General features: G+C 46.2%; 2 protein-coding genes across 3 annotated transcripts in view; one reads left to right on the top strand and one right to left on the bottom strand.

Moving 5' to 3' along the window:
* SLA2 (Src like adaptor 2) overlaps positions 1 to 10,834 on the top strand; it is a 23,898-nt gene extending 13,064 nt beyond the window's left edge. The window contains exons 6-8 of the mRNA XM_060617169.3: positions 7,891 to 8,040; positions 8,904 to 9,036; positions 9,439 to 10,834. Of these exons, the coding sequence (XP_060473152.3) occupies positions 7,891 to 8,040; positions 8,904 to 9,036; positions 9,439 to 9,604 (449 nt within the window). The 3' untranslated portion in view covers positions 9,605 to 10,834. The remainder of the gene's footprint in view (positions 1 to 7,890; positions 8,041 to 8,903; positions 9,037 to 9,438) is intronic.
* RAB5IF (RAB5 interacting factor) lies at positions 10,494 to 19,298 on the bottom strand. 2 transcript variants are annotated; one of them, XM_060617198.3, is made up of 4 exons: positions 18,971 to 19,281; positions 17,056 to 17,159; positions 12,297 to 12,426; positions 10,845 to 11,035 (listed from the first exon to the last, which is right to left on the bottom strand). In XM_060617198.3, exons 1-4 carry the CDS (start codon positions 19,082 to 19,084, stop codon positions 10,994 to 10,996), a joined length of 390 nt encoding a protein of 129 aa, XP_060473181.1. In that variant the 5' UTR covers positions 19,085 to 19,281; the 3' UTR covers positions 10,845 to 10,993. The 2 variants fall into 2 exon arrangements, with proteins under 2 accessions (XP_060473185.1, XP_060473181.1); XM_060617202.3 differs by lacking the exon at positions 12,297 to 12,426 and having other exon boundaries at positions 10,494 to 11,035; positions 18,971 to 19,298.

The raw sequence follows: 19,298 nt of genomic DNA, 5'->3' as shown, positions 1-19,298 counted from the left end.
GGCACAGACAACGAGGACCTATGTGGGGCTTGAAACCATGAACCATAAAATCATGCCCTGAGCCAAAGTCAAGAGTCAGAGGCTAAACTGCTCCTACCACCCAGGAGCACCCCCCACCCCCCACCGGCCAAAAAAAATCTTAAAGAAAAAAAAAACAAAACCAAATGCTGATCTAGACCTTGGCTGCAAGTTGGAATCATCTGCTTTATAAATTACTGATGCCTTGCACCCAACCCCCAGGGTTTCTGATTTAATGGGTCAGGGGTGTGGCCTATGCCCTAGAAGATGTAAAAGTCCTGCCAGGTGATTCTGATATGCAGCCAGGGTTGAGACCCTTTCATTTAGTGGATCTGGACCAGTGAGTGTTTGAAGTGAAATATAAGCAGAAAACTTCAAGGTGTATCACTGGGGTTGGGAGAAATATTGTTTCATCCTAGTTTTGTTTTAAGTAATTTTAAGTGTGTCCTGGGTCACAGTGTAAAATTTCATACTATGGTTTGTAGTAAAAAAAAAAAGTTTGGCACTGCAGCTCTATGAGGCCTGAGTATCATCACAGAACATTGGTTCTCAGACATGAGTGTACAGGAATTGTCAGGGAAATTTCTTGACAATACAGACTCTTGGGCCCCTTCTGACTCTATTTACAGGGCTCAGAGGTCAGAAATCTTCTTCCTTCACAAGTTCTCTGAATGGTTCTTATGTTCTTTTAAGTTTGAAAACCCAGTTCTAATCTAGGGAAACCAGAATTAAGTAGTAAGGGACGATGTTTTTTACATTTACATAATGCATATTGTCATATATAATAGTAATTAACTATTGATTGAGTGAATGTTATCAGGATTGTTCTTTGTGTCAAGGTCCAAACATACCTCTGGGAAGGGAATTTGAGTTTGTGTGTGGAACAAGGAGGGAGGCCTAGGGCCTGTGAGCTCCCAAGAACACTACTCAGAGTCTGGACAGAGGAGGGTGAGACCTCTCCATCTTCCCCAGAGTCCCTCTGGCACATCTATGTTCTAAACCTGGGGGAAATCATGGCAGGGCCCAAGTCAGGCCCCAAACCTTGGTATGTGAAGGGGCACTGATGACTCTGTGGAGGTCACAGGACTGCTCCAGAGGTCAGCACCAGGGTCAGCCCCAACAGCATTTTCCCCCTACCCCCTCACCTTCCTGCTGTCCTACTGTGTGTCTGTTCTGTGATGGGAACTGTGAGGGAGGTTGAGGATCAAGACATGCTTCCTGCCACTGAGGGGCTCACTTCTGTCTATTCTGTCAGCTGGGAAGCACTTGTTGAGCATCTCCTCTGAGTCAGGACTGCTAGATCATGGTTCCTATCCTCAGGCTGCAGACAGTGGAAAGTCCAAGGTGCAGCATCCCCAAGGCTATTAGCCTCTCAGAGGCCTCAGCAGATGAAGTTCAGGAGGTCCTGCTAGGTCCGCCTCCCCCCCACGGCTTCCTATCTGATCCCTCATACCACTATGGACCTCACCCCACCTCCTGGTATCATAATCAGAACACCAGGGAAAACATGGTGCCTGACCCCAGAGGTCCCTGCAGGCCAAGATGTGACATTGGCTAATGAAGCTAGAGCTTTCCGGAATCCAGGACATTGTACCTCTCTTGCCTTTTTCCCAGTGGATCTCCCTTCAACTCCTGTACCCAGTTGTTGTTTTTTTTAAGTAGGCTCTGTGCTGGACATGGAGCCCAATTCGGGGCTTGAACTCATGACCCTGAGATCAAGACCTGAACTGAAATCAAGGGTTGGACACTTAACTGACTGAGCCACTCAGGCGCCATCCCACCCCGACCACTTCTGTAGCTACTGTAAACTTATTATTATTTTTTAGGTTTATTTATTTATTTTGAGAGAGACAGAGACAGCATGAGTAGGGAAGGGGCAGAGAGAGGAGAAGACAGACAATCCTAAGCAGGCTCCACCCTGTCAGCATGGAACCCAATGTGGGGCTCAAACTCATGAAACCATGAGATCATGACCTGAGCTGAAACCAAGAGTCAGATGCTTAACTGACTGAGCCATCTAGGTGCCCCATAAACTTCTTAAACGAAAAAAAAAAAAATGTATGTGGTCTAAGAGCACAAGAACTAAATATTTGAAATGAGGGCCATAAAGGAAAATTCCAGCTGTGACATGTGCTAGCAGAACAGCACTTCTTTCCCAGAGTATAAAGATCTAATTACCTATGTCTGGGCCCAGTGCAGTGCCGGCATACAGTAAGTGCTCAAAGAATGTATACTGAATAAGTGAATGAGTGTATGAATGGAAATTGAGGGGAGAGGAGAGGATGGAGAGCTGGGGTAGACTCCCCAAATACCATGTGTGCTCATAAATAGTGGTAGGCGCGCAAATAGTGGCAAGCCCTCCACCAGACTGCTTGTAATCATGGCTCTGCCCGCCATTTATCGCAGAGATTCATTCAATCATTCAACAAATGGATATTGTATGGTGACTCTGTGCCAACTATTCTAAGCAGCAGGGATGAAACAGTATAAAAAGCAGAATCCCTACCTACAATCCAGTTGGCAAAATGGGCAGTGAACAAATAAATAATAAAGTGTCCGATCATGGTAAGTACCACATAGAAACAATAAAGCAGCATAAGAGGAACAGGGTCATGGGACATGTGCAAGTATGCAAAGTCCTTGTGGTAGATGCATCCTCAGGAAGGGCAGGTGTACCCGGAAGCAGATCCAAGGTCACTGGGAGTCAGGTCATGCAGGGTGTTTCAGGGTGAGGACTTTGGTTCTCAGTAGGGGAGTGACATAACCTGATCCCTCCACTGCTGCTGAGAGGATTTGGGGGCGGGGTGATGAGGTGAAAGTGGGAAGCCACATGGGAAGTTGTTGCAGGTTCCTCCAGGGTGAGAAGTGGTTGGATTCTGGATTATGTTCTGAACGTAGGCAGTAGGGTTTTCTGTCAGGCTGTATGTGAGATGTGAGAATGGAAGCAGTGAGGTTGACTCCAGGGTTAGAGCTCAGTAACAGATGGCACAGTGCTGCTGTTTTTCTGAGATTGGAAGATAGAGGAAGGATAAATCAGAACCATCCTTCAGGAGGTTCGTGATTGGTTATATGTGTTTTGGGGTGAGGGAGGGTTGAGGGACAGGTGATGGCAGAGCAGGACACAAAAGCACTGGTGCCTGGTCAAGCTTTGAGCTGGGGCTTCTCCCAGGCAGGGAAGGTGTTCTGGAGGGAAGTTGTCTGAACAAAACTGAGTTGTAAAAGAAAGCTGGTGGTTACCCAGGTGGAAGAGTGTTCAATATAAAAGGAACAGTGGGTGCAAAGGACCAGAGGCCTGATACAGGTTATTGGGTGCTTGCTACATGTCAGACACTGCTAAATGCTTTATGTGCTTCACCACTCAAATCCTTGAGGTGATCTGTGAGACTGGGAGAATCATTATTTCCCTTTACAGATGAAGAAACAGATCTGAGAGGTCAAACTATGTGCTTAGAGACACAGCTAGTGAGCATGGGACAACAGGGGTGTTATAGCATGTGGCTGTGTTGTGAGCCCAGGGAATCTGAGTTAAAGTGGATATGTCCTGGAACTGGGAAAGAGCAGTAGGTATTTGGGACTGGCTGGGGTATGTAGTGAGAAGGAACAGCGGGATACCAGCACATAGGCCAGTCACAGATGGCACTGGTAGGTGACCTGTGTCCACAGTGGGTTATCAACCCCACATGGGATTGACAGAGCTTATTATCCCTGAGCCTATCAGCTAGATACTCAGTATACCTACCCTTACTGCTTTTAGTAACTATGGCGACAGTGACCAGCATGGAGTGGCTGGAGAATCTTGCAGAGCATATAGGAACTTGGTCACTTAGTTCAGCTGGGTTGATTGGCCTTGAGAGCTTATTCTCCAATATTTAGCCCTTTCCCAACCACAAGCCATTTTAGAGTCACAGCTCAGCTCCAGAAGATACTTTTTTTTTAAGATTTTATTTTTAAGTAATCTCTATACCCAATGTGGGGCCAAAACTCACAACCCTAGGATCAAGAGTCATATGCTGTACTGACTGAGCCAGCCAGGCACCCCAAGAAAAGACAACAACTCTTCTTTTTCTTCTCCTTCTCCTTCTTCTCCTTCTTCTCCTTCTCCTCTTACTTCTCCTCCTCCTTCTCCTTCTCTTCCTCCTTCTCCTCCTCCTTCTCCTCCTCCTTCTTCTCCTCCTTCTTCTCCTTCTCCTTCTTCTCCTTCTTCTTCTTCTTCTCCCCCCTCCTCCTCCCCCTCCTTCTCCCCCTCCTCCTCCTTCCTTCTTCTTCTCCTCCTCCTCCTCTTCTTCTCCTCTCCCTCCTCCTCCTCCTCCTCTTCTTCTTCTCCTCTCTCTCCTCCTCCTCTTCTTCTTCTCTCCCTCCTCCTCCTCCTCCTCCTTCCCCTCCTCCTTTTTTTGAGAGAAAAAAAGAAAGAAAGGGCACAAGTGAGCAAGGGGCAGAGAAGGAGGGAGGGAGGGAGAGAGAGAGAGAGAGAAAGAGAAAGATTACGAAGCAGGGCACACCAGAAGTGGGGCTTGTGTTTTACCTAAAGCAGGGCTTATGTTCACCTAAAGCAGGGCTCGAGCTCACCTGAAGTGGAGTTCAAGCTCACCCCAAGCAGGGCTTGAGCTCACTGGATGTGGGACTTGAACTCATGAATGGTGAGATCATGACCTGAGCCAAAGTAAGATGCTTAACAACTGAACCACCCAGACACACAAGAAGAGACTCTTCTTAAAGGTACAACAGTCAAGGGGCCCTCAGAGTCAGGCAGAGAATAAGGAAAAGGAAGCAGAGAACTTACTCCACACTTTTTTTTAAAGCTTACTTATTTATCTTGAGAGAGAGAGAGAACGTGTGGGGGAGGAGCAGAGAGAGAGGGAGAGAGAGAGAGAAAATCCCAGACTCCATGCTGACAGTGTGGAGCCTGACCAGGGGCTTGAACTCATGAACTGTGAGGTCATGACCCGAGCCAAAAACAAGAGTCAGATGCTTAACTGACTGAGCCACCCAGGGGCCTCACACTTCTTGATGTATATGGATTTTGTATCCTATAGCCTTGCTAAATTCACTTAATAGTTGTAGTAGCATTTTTGTGTTTTAAGATTTTATTTTTAAGTAATCTCTATACCCAACATGGGGCTCAAACTCACAACCCCGAGATCAAGAGTCTCATACTCTACCAACTCTACTATCACCCCACTAGTTGCTTTTTTGTAGATTCCTTAGGATTCACTACGTACATGATCATATTATCTATAAGTACAGTTTACTTGTTTTCCTATCTGTATACCTTTCATCTCTTTTTCTTGCCTTATTGCACTGGCTAGGACCTCTAGTACGATAATGAAGTGGTGAGTACACCCTTGCTTTGTTCCCAATCTTAGAAGGAAAAATTCAGTCTTTCTTATTAAGTATACCTATAGATTTTTGCAGATACTCTGTCAGTTTGAAAGTTGTCTTCTATGGTAGGCAGAATAATAGCCCCTCAGAGTTTTCTAGGTCCTAATCTCTGGAATTTGTGAATATATCACCTTACATTGTAAAAGGGAGTTTGTAGATGTGATTAAATTGAATATTTTGATATAGGAAGATTGTCATAGGTTATTCAGATGAGCCCAATGAAATCACAAGGGTCTTTAAATTTTTTTTAATGTTTATTTTTGAGAGAGAGAGAGAGACAGAGTATGAGTGGGGGATGGGCAGAGGGCAAGGGAGACACAGAATCCGAAGCAGGCTCCAGGCTCTGAGCTGTCAGCACAGAGCCTGATGGGGGGCTCAAACCCACGAACTGAGAGATCATGACCTGAGCCAAAGTTGGACGTTCAACTGACTGAGCCACCCAAGCACCCACAAAGGTCTTTATAAGAGAGAGGCAGAAGCATCAGAGTTTGAAACAGATTGGAGATGAATGTTATACTGCTGGCTTTAAAGATGGAGAAAGCGTCCTGAGCTAAGGGATGCAGGTGTCTTCTAGAAACTAGAAAAGCAAAAAATGGATTATCCTCTAGAGTTGTAGGAGAAACACAGGCCTGCTGACACCTTGATTTAGTTCAGGGAAACACATTTCAGATTTTTAACCTCCAGGACTATAAGATAGTAGATTTGTGTTGTTTTAAGCCAGTGAATTTGAGGTAATTTGTTATAGCAACAATAGGAAACTATTGTATCAGTTTTGGTGATTTGTGCCTTTTAAGGAATTTGTCCATTTCATCCAATTTGTACAATTTTTACTGGCATGAAGTTGTTCATAGTATGCCCTTATTTTTCTTTTAATGTATTTTTGTAGGATCCTTAGTGGTGGCCCCTCTTCATTATTTTTTTTAATGTTCATTTATTTTGAGAGAGAGCGAGAGTGAGAGAGCAAGCAAGAGAGAGCATGCACATGAATGAGGGAGGGGCAGAGAGGGAGGGGGAGAGAGAGAATATCCTAAGCAGGCTCCATGCTGTCAGCACAGAGCCTGATGTGGGGCTCGAACTCACAGACCATGAGAGCATGACCTGAGCCGACATCAAGAGTTAGATGCTTAACCAACTGAACCACTCAGGTACCCCTCTTATTATTATTTTTTTAATGTTTATTCATTTTGAGAGAGAGCGAGAGGGGCAGAGGGAGAGGGAGAGAGAATCCCAAGGAGTCTCCATGCTCAACGGAGAGTCCCAAGCGGGGCTCAGTCTTAGACCATGACCTGAGCCGAAATCAAGAGGGAGACACTTAATTGCTGAGCCACACGGGTGCCCCTAAAGATTTTATTTTATTTTTATTTATTTTTTAAATTTTTAAAGTGTTTATTTATTTTTGAACGAGACAGAGACAGAATGCAAGTGGGTTGGGGCAGAGAGAGAGGGAGACACAGAATCTGAAACAGGCTCCAGGCTCTGAGCTGTCAGCACAGAGCCCAACGTGGGGTTTGAACCCACAAACCGTGAGATCATGACCTGAGCCGAAGTTGGACGCTCAACTGACTGAGCCACCCAGGCGCCCCTGAACTTTAAGTAGAATCATGCTGAATGTATGCTTCTGTGACTTGTGAATGTATGTTTCTGCTCATTTTTAGTATTTTTCTATGCTTAACATGTGTAGTGGTTAACTTTTACTGCTGTATATTATTACCATTCTGCTGTATGCATATAGGCTGTTTGAAGTTTGGGGACTTTTCCAAACAATGCTGCTATGAATATTCTTGTTCATGTATTTCTTTTTTATTAATTTTTAAGTACTTATTTATTTTTGAGAGGGAGAGTGTGAGCATGTGGGGGAGGGACAGAGAGAGGGAGATAGATGATCTGAGGCCAGCTCTGCACTGACAGCAGCAGAGAGCCTGATGAGGTGCTTGACCTCATAAACCGTGAGATGACCTGAGCTGAAGTCAGACGCTTAACTGGCTGAGCCACCCAGGGGTCCCATTTGTTCATGTATTTCTAAGGTAACATGCTAGGATGAAATGGCTGGTTGTGAGGAGCATGTTCAACTAGTTAATGTCGACTGTTTCCAAAATGGCTTGTATTAAATTATCTTTCCACCAGCAGGGTAAGAGTTCCTCCTTCTGCACGTCCTTACTGACCTCTAAATCTGACATCTACAGACATGTTTTCACATTCTAACATTTTTGCCCACCCAAGTCTTTATAATAACAGCCAATACTTAATGTTCACGTAAACTGTGCGAGGCTCTGTCCTGAGCGCTGTGTGAATGGTCTCACTTTATCCTCACGAGCCCTATCGAATAAGAATGTGTGGTCATTTATGGCCAAGAGAGCAAGTCTTTGTCCCTCCCCTGCCAACTTCCCTCTGTCTGGACCTGGTAGCCTTTCTCATCTCTTCCTTGTCCCAATTTGGGCTGGGCTGGGTCCCAGCAGGGCCTCAGTCCTGCCTCGAACCCTTTTTCCTCCTCAGGCTTTTATTCCCTGTCAGTCCGCCTCAGCCGCCCTGCATCCTGGGACCGGATCAGACACTACAGGATTCAGCGCCTTGATAATGGCTGGCTGTACATCTCACCACGCCTCACCTTCCCCTCACTCCAGGCCTTGGTGGACCATTACTCTGGTATGGCCTTTCCCTTTTTCCATTAGACTGGCACGTGGGGTAGACAGTTGTACCTTTGCACACTTTACTTGCTGGAGAATATGCAGACAGGCAAAAGAGGGGCCTTCCCATCTTCATGCCAGTTCCTGTGCCAAGAACTTAGGCTGAGGGCTCTATCTTCATCCCATGCCCTGACAGAGGCACGTGGACCTCCCATGTCAACATGCACCAATACCTCACCTACCACTATGGTTCTGAGTCCAAGACCCCAATGTTGAGCACAGTTCTCTCCACAGGAACTAGGCCCCAAGCTGTTGCTGTTGTGCAATTCAGTTGATTCTTAGCATTTTCTGGTGCCTGTCCTGTTACAGGGACTGGAGGATACAGCCACTAGGGCAGTGTCAAAGGGGCAGAAAGACCACTCCTGGGAAAACTGATCAGGGGTTTCCTAGAGGGTGGGTCCATGCAGTAGATACTGACAGGACAAGTAGAGATTAAGCATTCTCTAGCTTTTTTCCCAAAGTACTTTCCTAACCAGAAACTGGCACTCTAAGAGGTCCATCAACCTACCCAACTAGTCTTCTAAAACCTAGCCCAGAATGACCTCTGATTGCATCTCAGCCCCCAGATCAACAGCTTGAGGCTTACGCCTGTCACTTTAAAATGTAACGTGTGCCCCAACATGAGGCTTTAACTCATGACCCTGAGATCAAAAGTCACGTGCTCTCTACCTACTGAGCCAGCCAGCCCCCCACCCGCCTCCCGCCATTCTTTTTTGATTATTCCCCTACCTGCCAAATGAGGAAAGTGGTCAGGGTGGGGGTTGTTAGGGAGGAAACTAGGGCTGGAGTCAGCCATATCAAGGGTCTACGTCTCTTTCTCAGAGTTGGCGGATGACATCTGCTGCCTACTCAAGGAGCCCTGTGCCCTGCGGAGGGCTGGCTCACTCCCTGGCAAGCCTATACCCCCACCTGTGATTGTGCAGAGGACACCACTCAATTGGAAAGAGCTGGACAGGTAAGGGGACCTCACAGCATGAAGGCAGAACAAAGGAGACAGAAGGACCCACCCCTGGAAACTCACAACCCCAAATGAGCTGGTCACCTTCAGGGACACCTGGGAACCAGTGAGTTACTAACCTCGTAGAGACCAGGCCAGGCTCACCAGGACTGTAGGGGGACTGGCAGGAAAGAGAAAGAAGGAGTGGATATAGGGCATGACCAGACACCAGAGATGGCCAGGATGGAAGGTCAGACAAGATGGTGTACAACAGAAAGCACCAGTCCTGAGTGGAGGAGTCAAGCTGGGGCTTTAAGTGACAGGGAGCCACTGTGAGTTTTCAGGTGGTGAAAACTTGAACTGTGTGGGGAGCAAGGGAAGACAAGGCTCCTTGACCCAACTCTCTTCCCCTCTCCACAGTTCCCTCCTGTTCTCTGAAGCACCTGGCACAGGGGAGGCCTCCCTCCTCAGTGAGGGACTCCGGGACGCCCTCAGCTCCTACATCAGCCTGACTGATGACAGCTCCTTGGATGATGCCAGGGACCAAAGCAGAGACCAAAAGGGAATCCAAGGCTGCGGCACCTAGACTCCCAGTTCAGCTCAGCCGGAGCATTCAAGGCAATCCAGGGTCCCACCTATATCCTCTCTCAGCCCTAAGAAGTCACTTAACCTTCTCCCAGTGCCATGAACCCACCTGTAACCTCTAGTTCAAATAAAGACCAGCTGAGAATAGGGACAGGGCTCCGAAGAGACTAAACCTCTGGGTTTTGACCCAGTCAGTACCTGAGTTTGGGATTTCCAGTACCATCTTCCACCCCTGCCTGTTGAGTCCCCTTCTATACCTCCATAGCCCCACCCACGAGGTAGAAACCACCACTAGCATCAAGAAAAAAAAAATCATTTAAAGAGAATTTACATGTGTCAGAATACCATACCTCAGAAGGTAGGATTATAGCCTAGAAGGGACAGGAAAGCAGAAGGGATGGATAGCTTACCCAGCAACAGAATCCAGGATGTCCAGCCCCTATCTGGCCCCCAGAACAAAGAGGACCTCTGACAGTCCAAATTGTCAAACAGCCCCATCAAGCCTCTTCTCCAGATAGTCCTAGCTCTGAGTTCTTTCGTTTTGTGGCTTATCATTTGAACCTGCCTAAGCTTTCTTGGCTACAATGGCCTTGCCATCTTGTGGCCAAATGCAAAATGGCACCTTCTGGGCCTAGCACACTGTAGTGAGATCAGTCATGTCTCTCAGTGCAGGACAGGCGTATCAGAAGTCGGTAAGCCTCTCTCCACAAAGCTAAGGCCATAGCCTACACCAACTCTAGCCCCTCACTTCCCTGCTGCCCATTAAGGAAAAGAGGCCTGGCTGGAGCTGCTATAGGAGCAGGGAGAAGAGGAAGGGGAATGGGGATGGAGGGCAGGGTTTGGAGGCAAGAGATTAGGTGGGAAAGGCTTTAACAGGTATCATCAACAGATTCTCAATTAAAGATTTGATTTATTCAAGTATCTGAAAACATTCTACAATGGAAATTGTTATTAGATGGTGCCTGTACTGTGCTATGGACCACGCACATACTGCCATACTGTTTTCAGAAGACTTGAAATGCCACTGATAGTTTAAAAACTGTACACGTGATGGAGAAGTGAGGAAGACAATGTTTCATCCGGACCCAGAGGTGTATCAAATTGAACGACAGCTCCAGTCAGCAAACAGGTGTTTCATGATGATATCCAAGAAGAAATGGTTGGTGATGAACAATTCAGAAATGCTTCCCCAAAAGGTGGATGGTTCTTTAAAAAGTTTCAGATCACAACCCTTGCAGAAAACACTGACGCCCGACACGCTGATTCTTGGTCCAAGAAACATGGGTCTTTCAGGTTCCACATGGCTGGGGCGCCCCTACAATCATGTTTCTGTGCTGTAACTAGGAGGGTCCTTTGGACCGGACAGAGAGCGGGTGGGATCTGTATACCATCAGTCATAGTGGATGGCAGTGTAAAAAATGATCCAAATGACCTAGAGAGGAGACAAGCAATGTTTATAAGTCATCTGGGTCCACATGGGCCCCTATTCCACAAAACCAAAATGGCAAAGAATGTGTTGTGCATGGTGGGCTTCCCAGGGGCTATCCGATGCAATCTGCCTGAAAGCCCAAATAATCTCACTGAAATCAAGCTGTTTCTAACAGAGCCCAGGACAACCCACCAGTGCTCCAAAAGGGACCGTGGACAAGCTTCTCTTTCAACTAAAGAGCAACTGGAGCACCAGAAGTGGAGTTACAGATGTGGAAATGATACAGGTAAAGCAGACTATACTGCCAGTGTTAGGATCAGCAACAAATGTGAAAAACAAACCACCATCATACCCTGTCAGCTTCCTATCAAATAAACAGATTCTCAAAACTAGCTAGCTGTTCACTGCAATCTCCTGTGACCTTTATTTTATATATATATACGCACACACATGCACATGCGCCCAGGCACCCCCACCCAGAGATTTTGATTTTGATTTGGACCAGAATCTAACATTTTTTTAAAAAATTAACTTTTGAGATATAATTCATATTTCATAAAGTTCACCTTTAAAAATATGTAATACAAAAATAAAGCATACAATACAGAGGTTTTTAGTATATTCAGAATTGTGCAAAGATCACCACTAACTGATTCTGGAACACTTTAATCACCCTCAAAAGAAAACCTGTTTCCATTATCAGTTACTTCTCATATCCCTGCCCCCCACCCCACCCCTCCACCACTGGCAACCACTAATCTAATTTTATCTGTATGGCTTTGCCTATTCTGGACATTTTTTATAAATGGAATCATATAACATGTTTTGTGTCTGGCTTCTTACACTTAGCATAATGTTTTCAAAATTCATCAAAGTTGTAGTACTTGCAAGTACTTTATTCCTCTTTATGGTCTAATACTATATAAATATACAATATTTTATTTATTGATCAGGTAATGGTTGTTTGCGCTTTTCAGCTATTATGAATAAGGCCATAAATATATTTTTAAATGTTTCCCAGTTTCTACTATGCAGCCAGAGTTGAGAATCAGATGTCGAAACTGATGATTGGCCCTGATACCACAAGACTACACTGTACCACACCTAATCTTTTTAGACAACATGACTCACTAAAAGACATGCCCTCTCATCCCTGGAGCCTTTTGAAAAATGGTGCCACAATCAATCACAAAGTATAATCTAATCAGTGTGATCCCCTTGAGAAACAACAGGATTTGCTCTGTTATCTGTCAGCTACACATACCATGAACAAGGCAAAAGATGTCATAAACCCTTCCTTCGTGAGCTCCCATGTGCCACCATATTCTTCCTCATCTATCTGTAGGTAGTTGCTGAAGTAGAGGTACAGGACTCCTGCATTGATCAGGCAGAATCTGGAGGGGGAGGACAAGCACCAAACACAAACTGTGAGTTCAGAAGACTCAGAATTCCTACTACGACAGTCCAGCCTTACCAGGACACTCCCTGTTGCACAGTTTACTATCTGTATCATGGGGGCAAGTGAAATAATACATGAGAACACCTAGGCCCTCAATGGAGCTGCCCAGTGGTTGAGCTAGAGACATAAAGCAACTTTTTTTTAATTGCCCAGCAAAAAAAAATCTTTAAAAAATTTTAAAGAACATAAAAGTTCTCCAAGCCCTCTCAGAGTAAGAGAAGGGTAGCTGAACAATCCCAAATACAACTAGTACCTGACATGGGCCTCCAAGTAGCTCCAGCTAGGGTGGGGGTGGCCATGGGACAAATAGGCTGCTGCTTCATGGCCTAGTGGAGCAAGTAAGCATGCTAAAGCAGCTCCTGCATTAATTCCCAATGGGAAACAATTTCTGGATATCCAATGTCTGCTACTGCACTTGATGCAGAGGTGAAATTGACAGTTCCTGCCCTCCCTTAGCTATCTACTTAGGGGCCCAAAACAGCAGTAAGCATGGAACTGAAACCAAAGGTTTGTGTGCACTTCCAGGAAGATCTTTGACCCCTGTATTTTATTATTTAACACTTAACAGACTGAGCCACCCAGGCACCCTTCATATTTTATTTAACAAATGAAGCACTTAGAATGCAGTAAGGTATAATGTATCACCCTGCTCTACTGATCTCTTGGTACAATAATCACGTAAAACTAATTTTCATAAAATGTGCTCCAGGCACATTGCTCCTGAAGGCTACTGTGGAAAAATGCGGAGAACTGGTCCCTCCTAATGGATGAAGAATGGGCTGGTGCGGGGCAGGGCTGTGTGATGATGCTGAGGAGTAGAAGGGGTACGGGGCAGACCCTGAGGCTATTTTAGCAAGGCGGGCTGAGATAGGGTATACATACATCAGAAGTCTAGTTTGGTTTTGTTTTTTTAAAGATTTTAAGTAATCTCTACACCCAACCTCAGGCTTGAACCCACAACCTTGAGATCAAGAGTTGCATGCTGTACTGGCTGAGTCTGCCAGGTACCTCAGAAGTCTAGTTTGTGAGTAGTTAAAGAGTATGGGCTTCCTCCTGAGTGGAAGGAACAGGAACTGGGAAAGTGGTTTAGACTTGTACCATGTTTTAGGACTTGAGCACAAATAAAATCTGAGGACAGGGACTGGGAAAATGGCTGAATGAGGCGGCAAAAGACCCAAAGGCTTCAAGCCTAAGGGTCTGGGAGTATAATATAATGGTTCTAGTAACAGAAGCAGGGAGTCAGGAAGAACAGAAGGTTTTTCTTGGATTTCATACAAAATACAGTCCTTGGCTTGACCATGTTGTAGCCACATCCTTGTCTTCTGCCAGAAATCTTGAGACCCAGCCAATCTGGCTGCCTCCCTCTGTCAGGAGTTTCATTTTGGACAGGCAGTTAGTGGTTCCAGAGATTACTAATGGGACTAAGAGACATCACTGTGGGACTCAGCTTAATAAGCTAGGGCTGGAGAATGAGACTCATTGAGAGTCTCTGGCTGTAAAAGTGGTTGCTTAGTAACATGAGATAGGGAAATATAAGGAAAAGAGGAGATAAGGAATGACAGAAAAGAGCTAGCATGGGCCCTGTCTTCCAAGGATCACACACTAATAGCAAGTCACAGAAACAAAGGCATTTAAATGTCTGGTGGTCACAGGAGAGGGGTCTGGAAAGGACTAGAGGGGCTCAAACTGAGCTCCAAGGATGGGCATAAATCCTATATTGTAAACGAGGGACGGAACTACACAGCAGATGTGTAGAAAAAGAAATTAATCTGCTGGTTTGGGGGTGGAGGGAAAACATTATAAAGACAACACTCCAATGCATTTTTAAAACTCTATCCTAAAAATTCCCATCGGAATTTTAACAAAATAATGATCTCTAAGAAATACTCGACTTGAGGGCTGGGAGGCTACACAACAACAGTAGTAACATATGACCCTGCTTTCAAGGACTAGTGGGAATTAATTTGTTTTAAAAAGATTTTAAGAAGCATTCATTGAGCACCTATTAATCATGATGCCAGGCTCTATAAGAGACAGGCAGGAAGGGATGGATAGTGCTCCTCTCAGATGATGCAAAACCTCAGCAACAGCAGAATGCTCACTGAGTTCTCAGGCAAATTATAATAAGAACAGAGGAAATGGTTTTACCTTAATGTGCCCTAACTGGTGGCCACACCAGAAATGAAGAGAAGCCAAGGTGGGGTCCAGAGGGCAGTCAAGGCAAGAAGTGGAGGAGAGGGTCACCAGAATGGAGCACCAAAGCAGTCCTGCCCTAAGCCCTGGCAACTGCGTCAGACAGATGGAAGAGAGGGAATGTGTGGAAAAATCAACGTCCTTGGTCCCTTTCCAAGAGCAAGGAAAAAGGTGCCAACCAAGGCAGGGGGGATTCGTTTAGAGTGAGAGAAACTGGCTCTGGCAGGACAGCATGGGACCGAACCCCATGAAACAGGCAATCCTCAGAAAGCGGCACTATGGGTGAGCCGCTCCAAGGTGAATTCATTCTCAAACACCTACTTTCCTTTTTTCTCAGCAGCCATTTTTAGCACTATGTAAAGCTAATCATAAGATTGCAGTGAACCATTTATGGAGTGCGTATGATGTACTAAGCAGTACATTTAGGAATTTACTTGCATGACCTCATTTAGTTTACACATCATTCTTATGAGGAAGAGACTTTTATTACCCCCTCTTAATGATGAGAGAATAGAGTCTGAGAGGTGAGACCAAAATTATACAGCTTGAATGTAGCAGAGCTAGAACCTGAATACATAACTTTCTACAGTTAGAGACCTCTGATCAGCTTAACTCATCTGCCACAGTGAAAAGGATACTAGACTAACTCTGGTCTTTGTTATATTCCCAGATTGGGTGACTTCAGAGAAATCTCTTAGGAATCCTGCAAAACTAGACACGGGCAAAGAATCTGAACCACTTTTATCCTCTCCTAGAAAAGTGGCCTTGGGAAAGTGAGAGACTTCTTGCCTTTAGACTGCCTTCCCCCTTGCTCTGGCGTTTTATCTTCACTGCCTTTTCTTTAACAGAAAGCTCAAATGGGATGACGTGTATCTATATACCTCCTCTAATCTGGGAAAATCTCTATGAACCCTAGATCCTGTGTCTCCTCACCCTCACTCCGAACTCATCAGGTGTCCACTCCAGCAAAGTTAGGCAGAGCATAACATAAACTCTTAACTCCTTTCCTTGGACAAATGCTGTGCTCAGTATCATGAATCAAAAACCTTCTTAGTTAGAAGAGGAGAATGTACATTCCTTTTGGGTCATCTTCTGAAAAGACAAGGAACTCAAATGAGTTTGAAATCTGTTTTATCCTTTTCACCTAGGATGAGGGATTAAGAGATGTGATCACCTCTAAAACAACCAGTGTGATTTTCCATGAGTAAGGATCACAGTTTCTACTTCCTGTGTGAAAAAAAAAAAGCTCACAGTCCTACCCATCCATTTCCTACTATAGTTTACCCACAATTCCTATCTTCAGACAACTCCCACACATCCTTTTAATTCAAGCTGGCGGGCATGTGTACTCGTCACTTTCAGTGGCTTGTTAACAGGCTGAGTCAAGACCACGGGCAGTGTCAGGCGTGCTGCCAGTGGTCACAGGAGCACAGTAAAAGGTGGAGGGCCCAACCTCCTCCTTTTTCACTACCTTTAAAAAGTAAGGATCTGAGGGGCACCTGGGTGGCTCAGTCGGTTAAGCGTCCAACTTTCGCTCAGGTCATGATCTCACCGCTCCTGAGTTCGAGCCCCATGTCGAACTCTGTGCTGATAGCTCGCAACTCAGATCCTGCTTCAGATTCTATCTCCGTCTCTCTGCCCCTCTCCTGCTTGTGTTCCCCGCCCCCTCTCTCTCAGATATAAATAAAAAATTATTAAAAAAAAACAACTTAAAAGTAAGGATCTGAAACAACTGCTGCCAAAGCCAAGATCCAGGACATCCAGCGCAGTGCCAGGTACAAGGGAGTGGTCATCAAGTACAGAAGTTCCTCTACCTTCCAAATTCCCATAGGTACAAAGGTCATGCCAGAACTAGAAACTTGCCACCAACAGGTAATGCAGTAGCCTCTTGTGTGATCACTTTGGACCCATGAATAAATGGACTGGTCCAGCCTTCAGAAAGGTAACATATCTAAATTAAGATGCTCCAGGCCTACTGAACTGAGGAGCGTTGCACTAGACCTATGAGTGCCATCATGGGGCCATTTTTTTTGCTTTTGTCACCTCACACATAGTCATTATAAAACAAAAACAAAAACACACCTCCAAAGTAGCAATAGCCTTTTCCCTAAAAAGGAAACAAATCTATATTTGAAAAGAAATGATGTCATGAAGGGGCACCTGGGTGGCTCAGTCAGTCATGCATCTGACTCTTAATTTCAGGTCAGGTCATAATCTCCTGGTTCATGGGGTCAAGCCCCGTGTCAGGCTCTGTGCCCACAGCGCCCCTCTCTGCCCTTCCCCAACTTGCGCTTTCTCTCAAAATAAATAAACTTAAAAAAACAAAACAAAAGATACAATGAAAATGCCAAGATACCCAGCCAAGACTTACCCTGCTATTCCCAAGAAACCTCGCAAAGGTAACACTCCCCAAATTACACCTAGGACCACAGCAATGATCTGTCGGAACCAGTAGATCACATCTAAAAATTCATCCTGTAGAAAAGAAAGAGAATGAATGTGTTATGTGTTCTTAGTGGGTGCCACATGAGAGCCTTCTGTAATAGGTGAGAAATAAAAAAGCTTGCTGCTAAACATATCTTCTGGAGACATTTCTCCAAGAGCAATGGTATGTAGTTTTCTGATCCTCACCTCTTATACTAAAACATGGTTTTTTATTTTTTAAAAAAAATTTTTTTTTTTCAACGTTTTTTATTTATTTTTTTGGGGACAGAGAGAGACAGACAGAGCATGAACGGGGGAGGGGCAGAGAGAGGGAGACACAGAATCGGAAACAGGCTCCAGGCTCTGAGCCATCAGCCCAGAGCCTGACGCGGGGCTCGAACTCACGGACCGCGAGATCGTGACCTGGCTGAAGTCGGACGCTTAACCGACTGCGCCACCCAGGCGCCCCGAAAACATGGTTTTTTAAAAAAAGAATACATTTAGTTATTTTAAGTGATGAATTCCAGGGCCTGTGTGCTAAAAAAATTTTTTAGAAAAATTACTATTTTTAGAAGCTTAAAAAATGAAATGGCTTGTGATGAAATGGCTGTGGTAACTGTCCTACTGGCCACAGAAAACTCTTATCTGATCCTTGGAGAGACCCAGACAGACTATTCACAGGCAGACGGGCTAATTGTTAATCTACTCAGCACCATCTTCCTGCACCCTGAATTCTAAGTCACAAAGAAGGGTTGGAAACAAAAGTGCTGAAGGCAGGTGCCAGCATATCTAATTTTCATACAAGGACGTCGAAGACTCAGGTTTCTGACCTGCCCCAGACTGCAGAAACCGGTCCTTGTACAAGGGAAGAAAGAAATGACACAGCAGATCAGAAACGTTTTACAAGAGCTGGGCAGGGCTGGGGGCAGGACAAGGGCACCTTCAGGAAGTACCTCCCATCCCCCCTTACAGGAACTCCAGGAAGGAAAACCCGCCTCATCAGTCCAGAAAAATAAGGGAAAGATTGCAAATATAATATACTTTTCAGGCCAACTGGAATCAAGCTGTTTGTGATGGTCCCTTCCTGATCAAGAAGCGGAGTTGGGGAGTACCTACACTCAGATCTTTTGAAAGTGTGTGACCAGTGAAAATATCTTGAAGCCCCAACCATTCCTCACACACATTTGGCGGTTTCCCCCTCTATCCCTCTCCCTCTCTCTTTCTCTCTCTCACACACACACACCCACACACACACACTCACCTCTGAGAAGTGGTCTTAATCTCCTCTCTCCCAATTATGCAGGCATTCAGTTTTTCTCATTAATAAAAAAGCAATGGCAATAGGCCTTATTACGTGCTAAACGCTTTAATGCACCACGGTACCCGCTTCAGAGCTGTTCTGAGAATTGAGGGAGATAATGCATGGAGAGCACCCGGCAGAAAATATTTAGTAGAGGACTGTTACCGTTACTATTCGTGGTAACGACCATATTTAGTTAATTCGGAGAAGACAAGCCACTTACTGAAGATCCTACTGGGAGTAAAAGGCGGAGATCGAATTCAGAAGCTCACTCTCGCCATTCAGGCACACGCCCTGCCCGCGGGTGGCAACTCCGCTGTTTCCCGCGTGACCCAGGCGGCTTCACCCTTAAACCACTCCGCGGTGAGTTCCGAGCCCGGCTGTCAGGCCCTGGCCCGCCAAGTTCGCCCCGACACCCCTGGGCCACCCGCTCCCCGCTCCGCAACACCCCAAACACTCAGCCGCGCCCGGACCGGAGACAGGGGCAGGCTCGGGCCTGTCCATTCGGCCCCGAGTCCCAGCCGGCTCCTCGAACCTGCGCCCTCGCCAGGTCGCACCGCACCTTGTCCTCCCAGGCCGCGTCGCTCCGCAGCACCTTGCTCCAAACAGAGACTTTGAGGGCCCCGTTGGCCAGCTGCGGCTGAGGCGGCTCCTCCTTTCGCCGCCCGCCGCTCATCCTCCCGTCGCGCCGCCCGGGCCGGGCCTGGGGCGCGCGGGCCAGGCCAAAAGGAGTCGGGGTCTGGGGTCTCGGGTCACGGCGCGCGGGGCGGCGGTAGCAGCGACAGAACCAGCGACTGGGTTCGGCGGCGCGCTGCGGCCGTCCTCACTTGGCCAGGACGCCGGCTCTGCTCGCTCACTCAGCCAAGACCTGGCGCGGCGGTGGGGGAGGA

This window comes from Panthera onca, chromosome A3, assembly GCF_046562875.1.
Source record: "Panthera onca isolate mPanOnc1 chromosome A3, mPanOnc1 haplotype 2, whole genome shotgun sequence".
NCBI classification, from domain to species: Eukaryota; Metazoa; Chordata; class Mammalia; order Carnivora; family Felidae; genus Panthera; species Panthera onca.
Note: the sequence above shows the minus strand (reverse complement) of the source record. Positions and strands in the feature narration are given on the sequence as shown.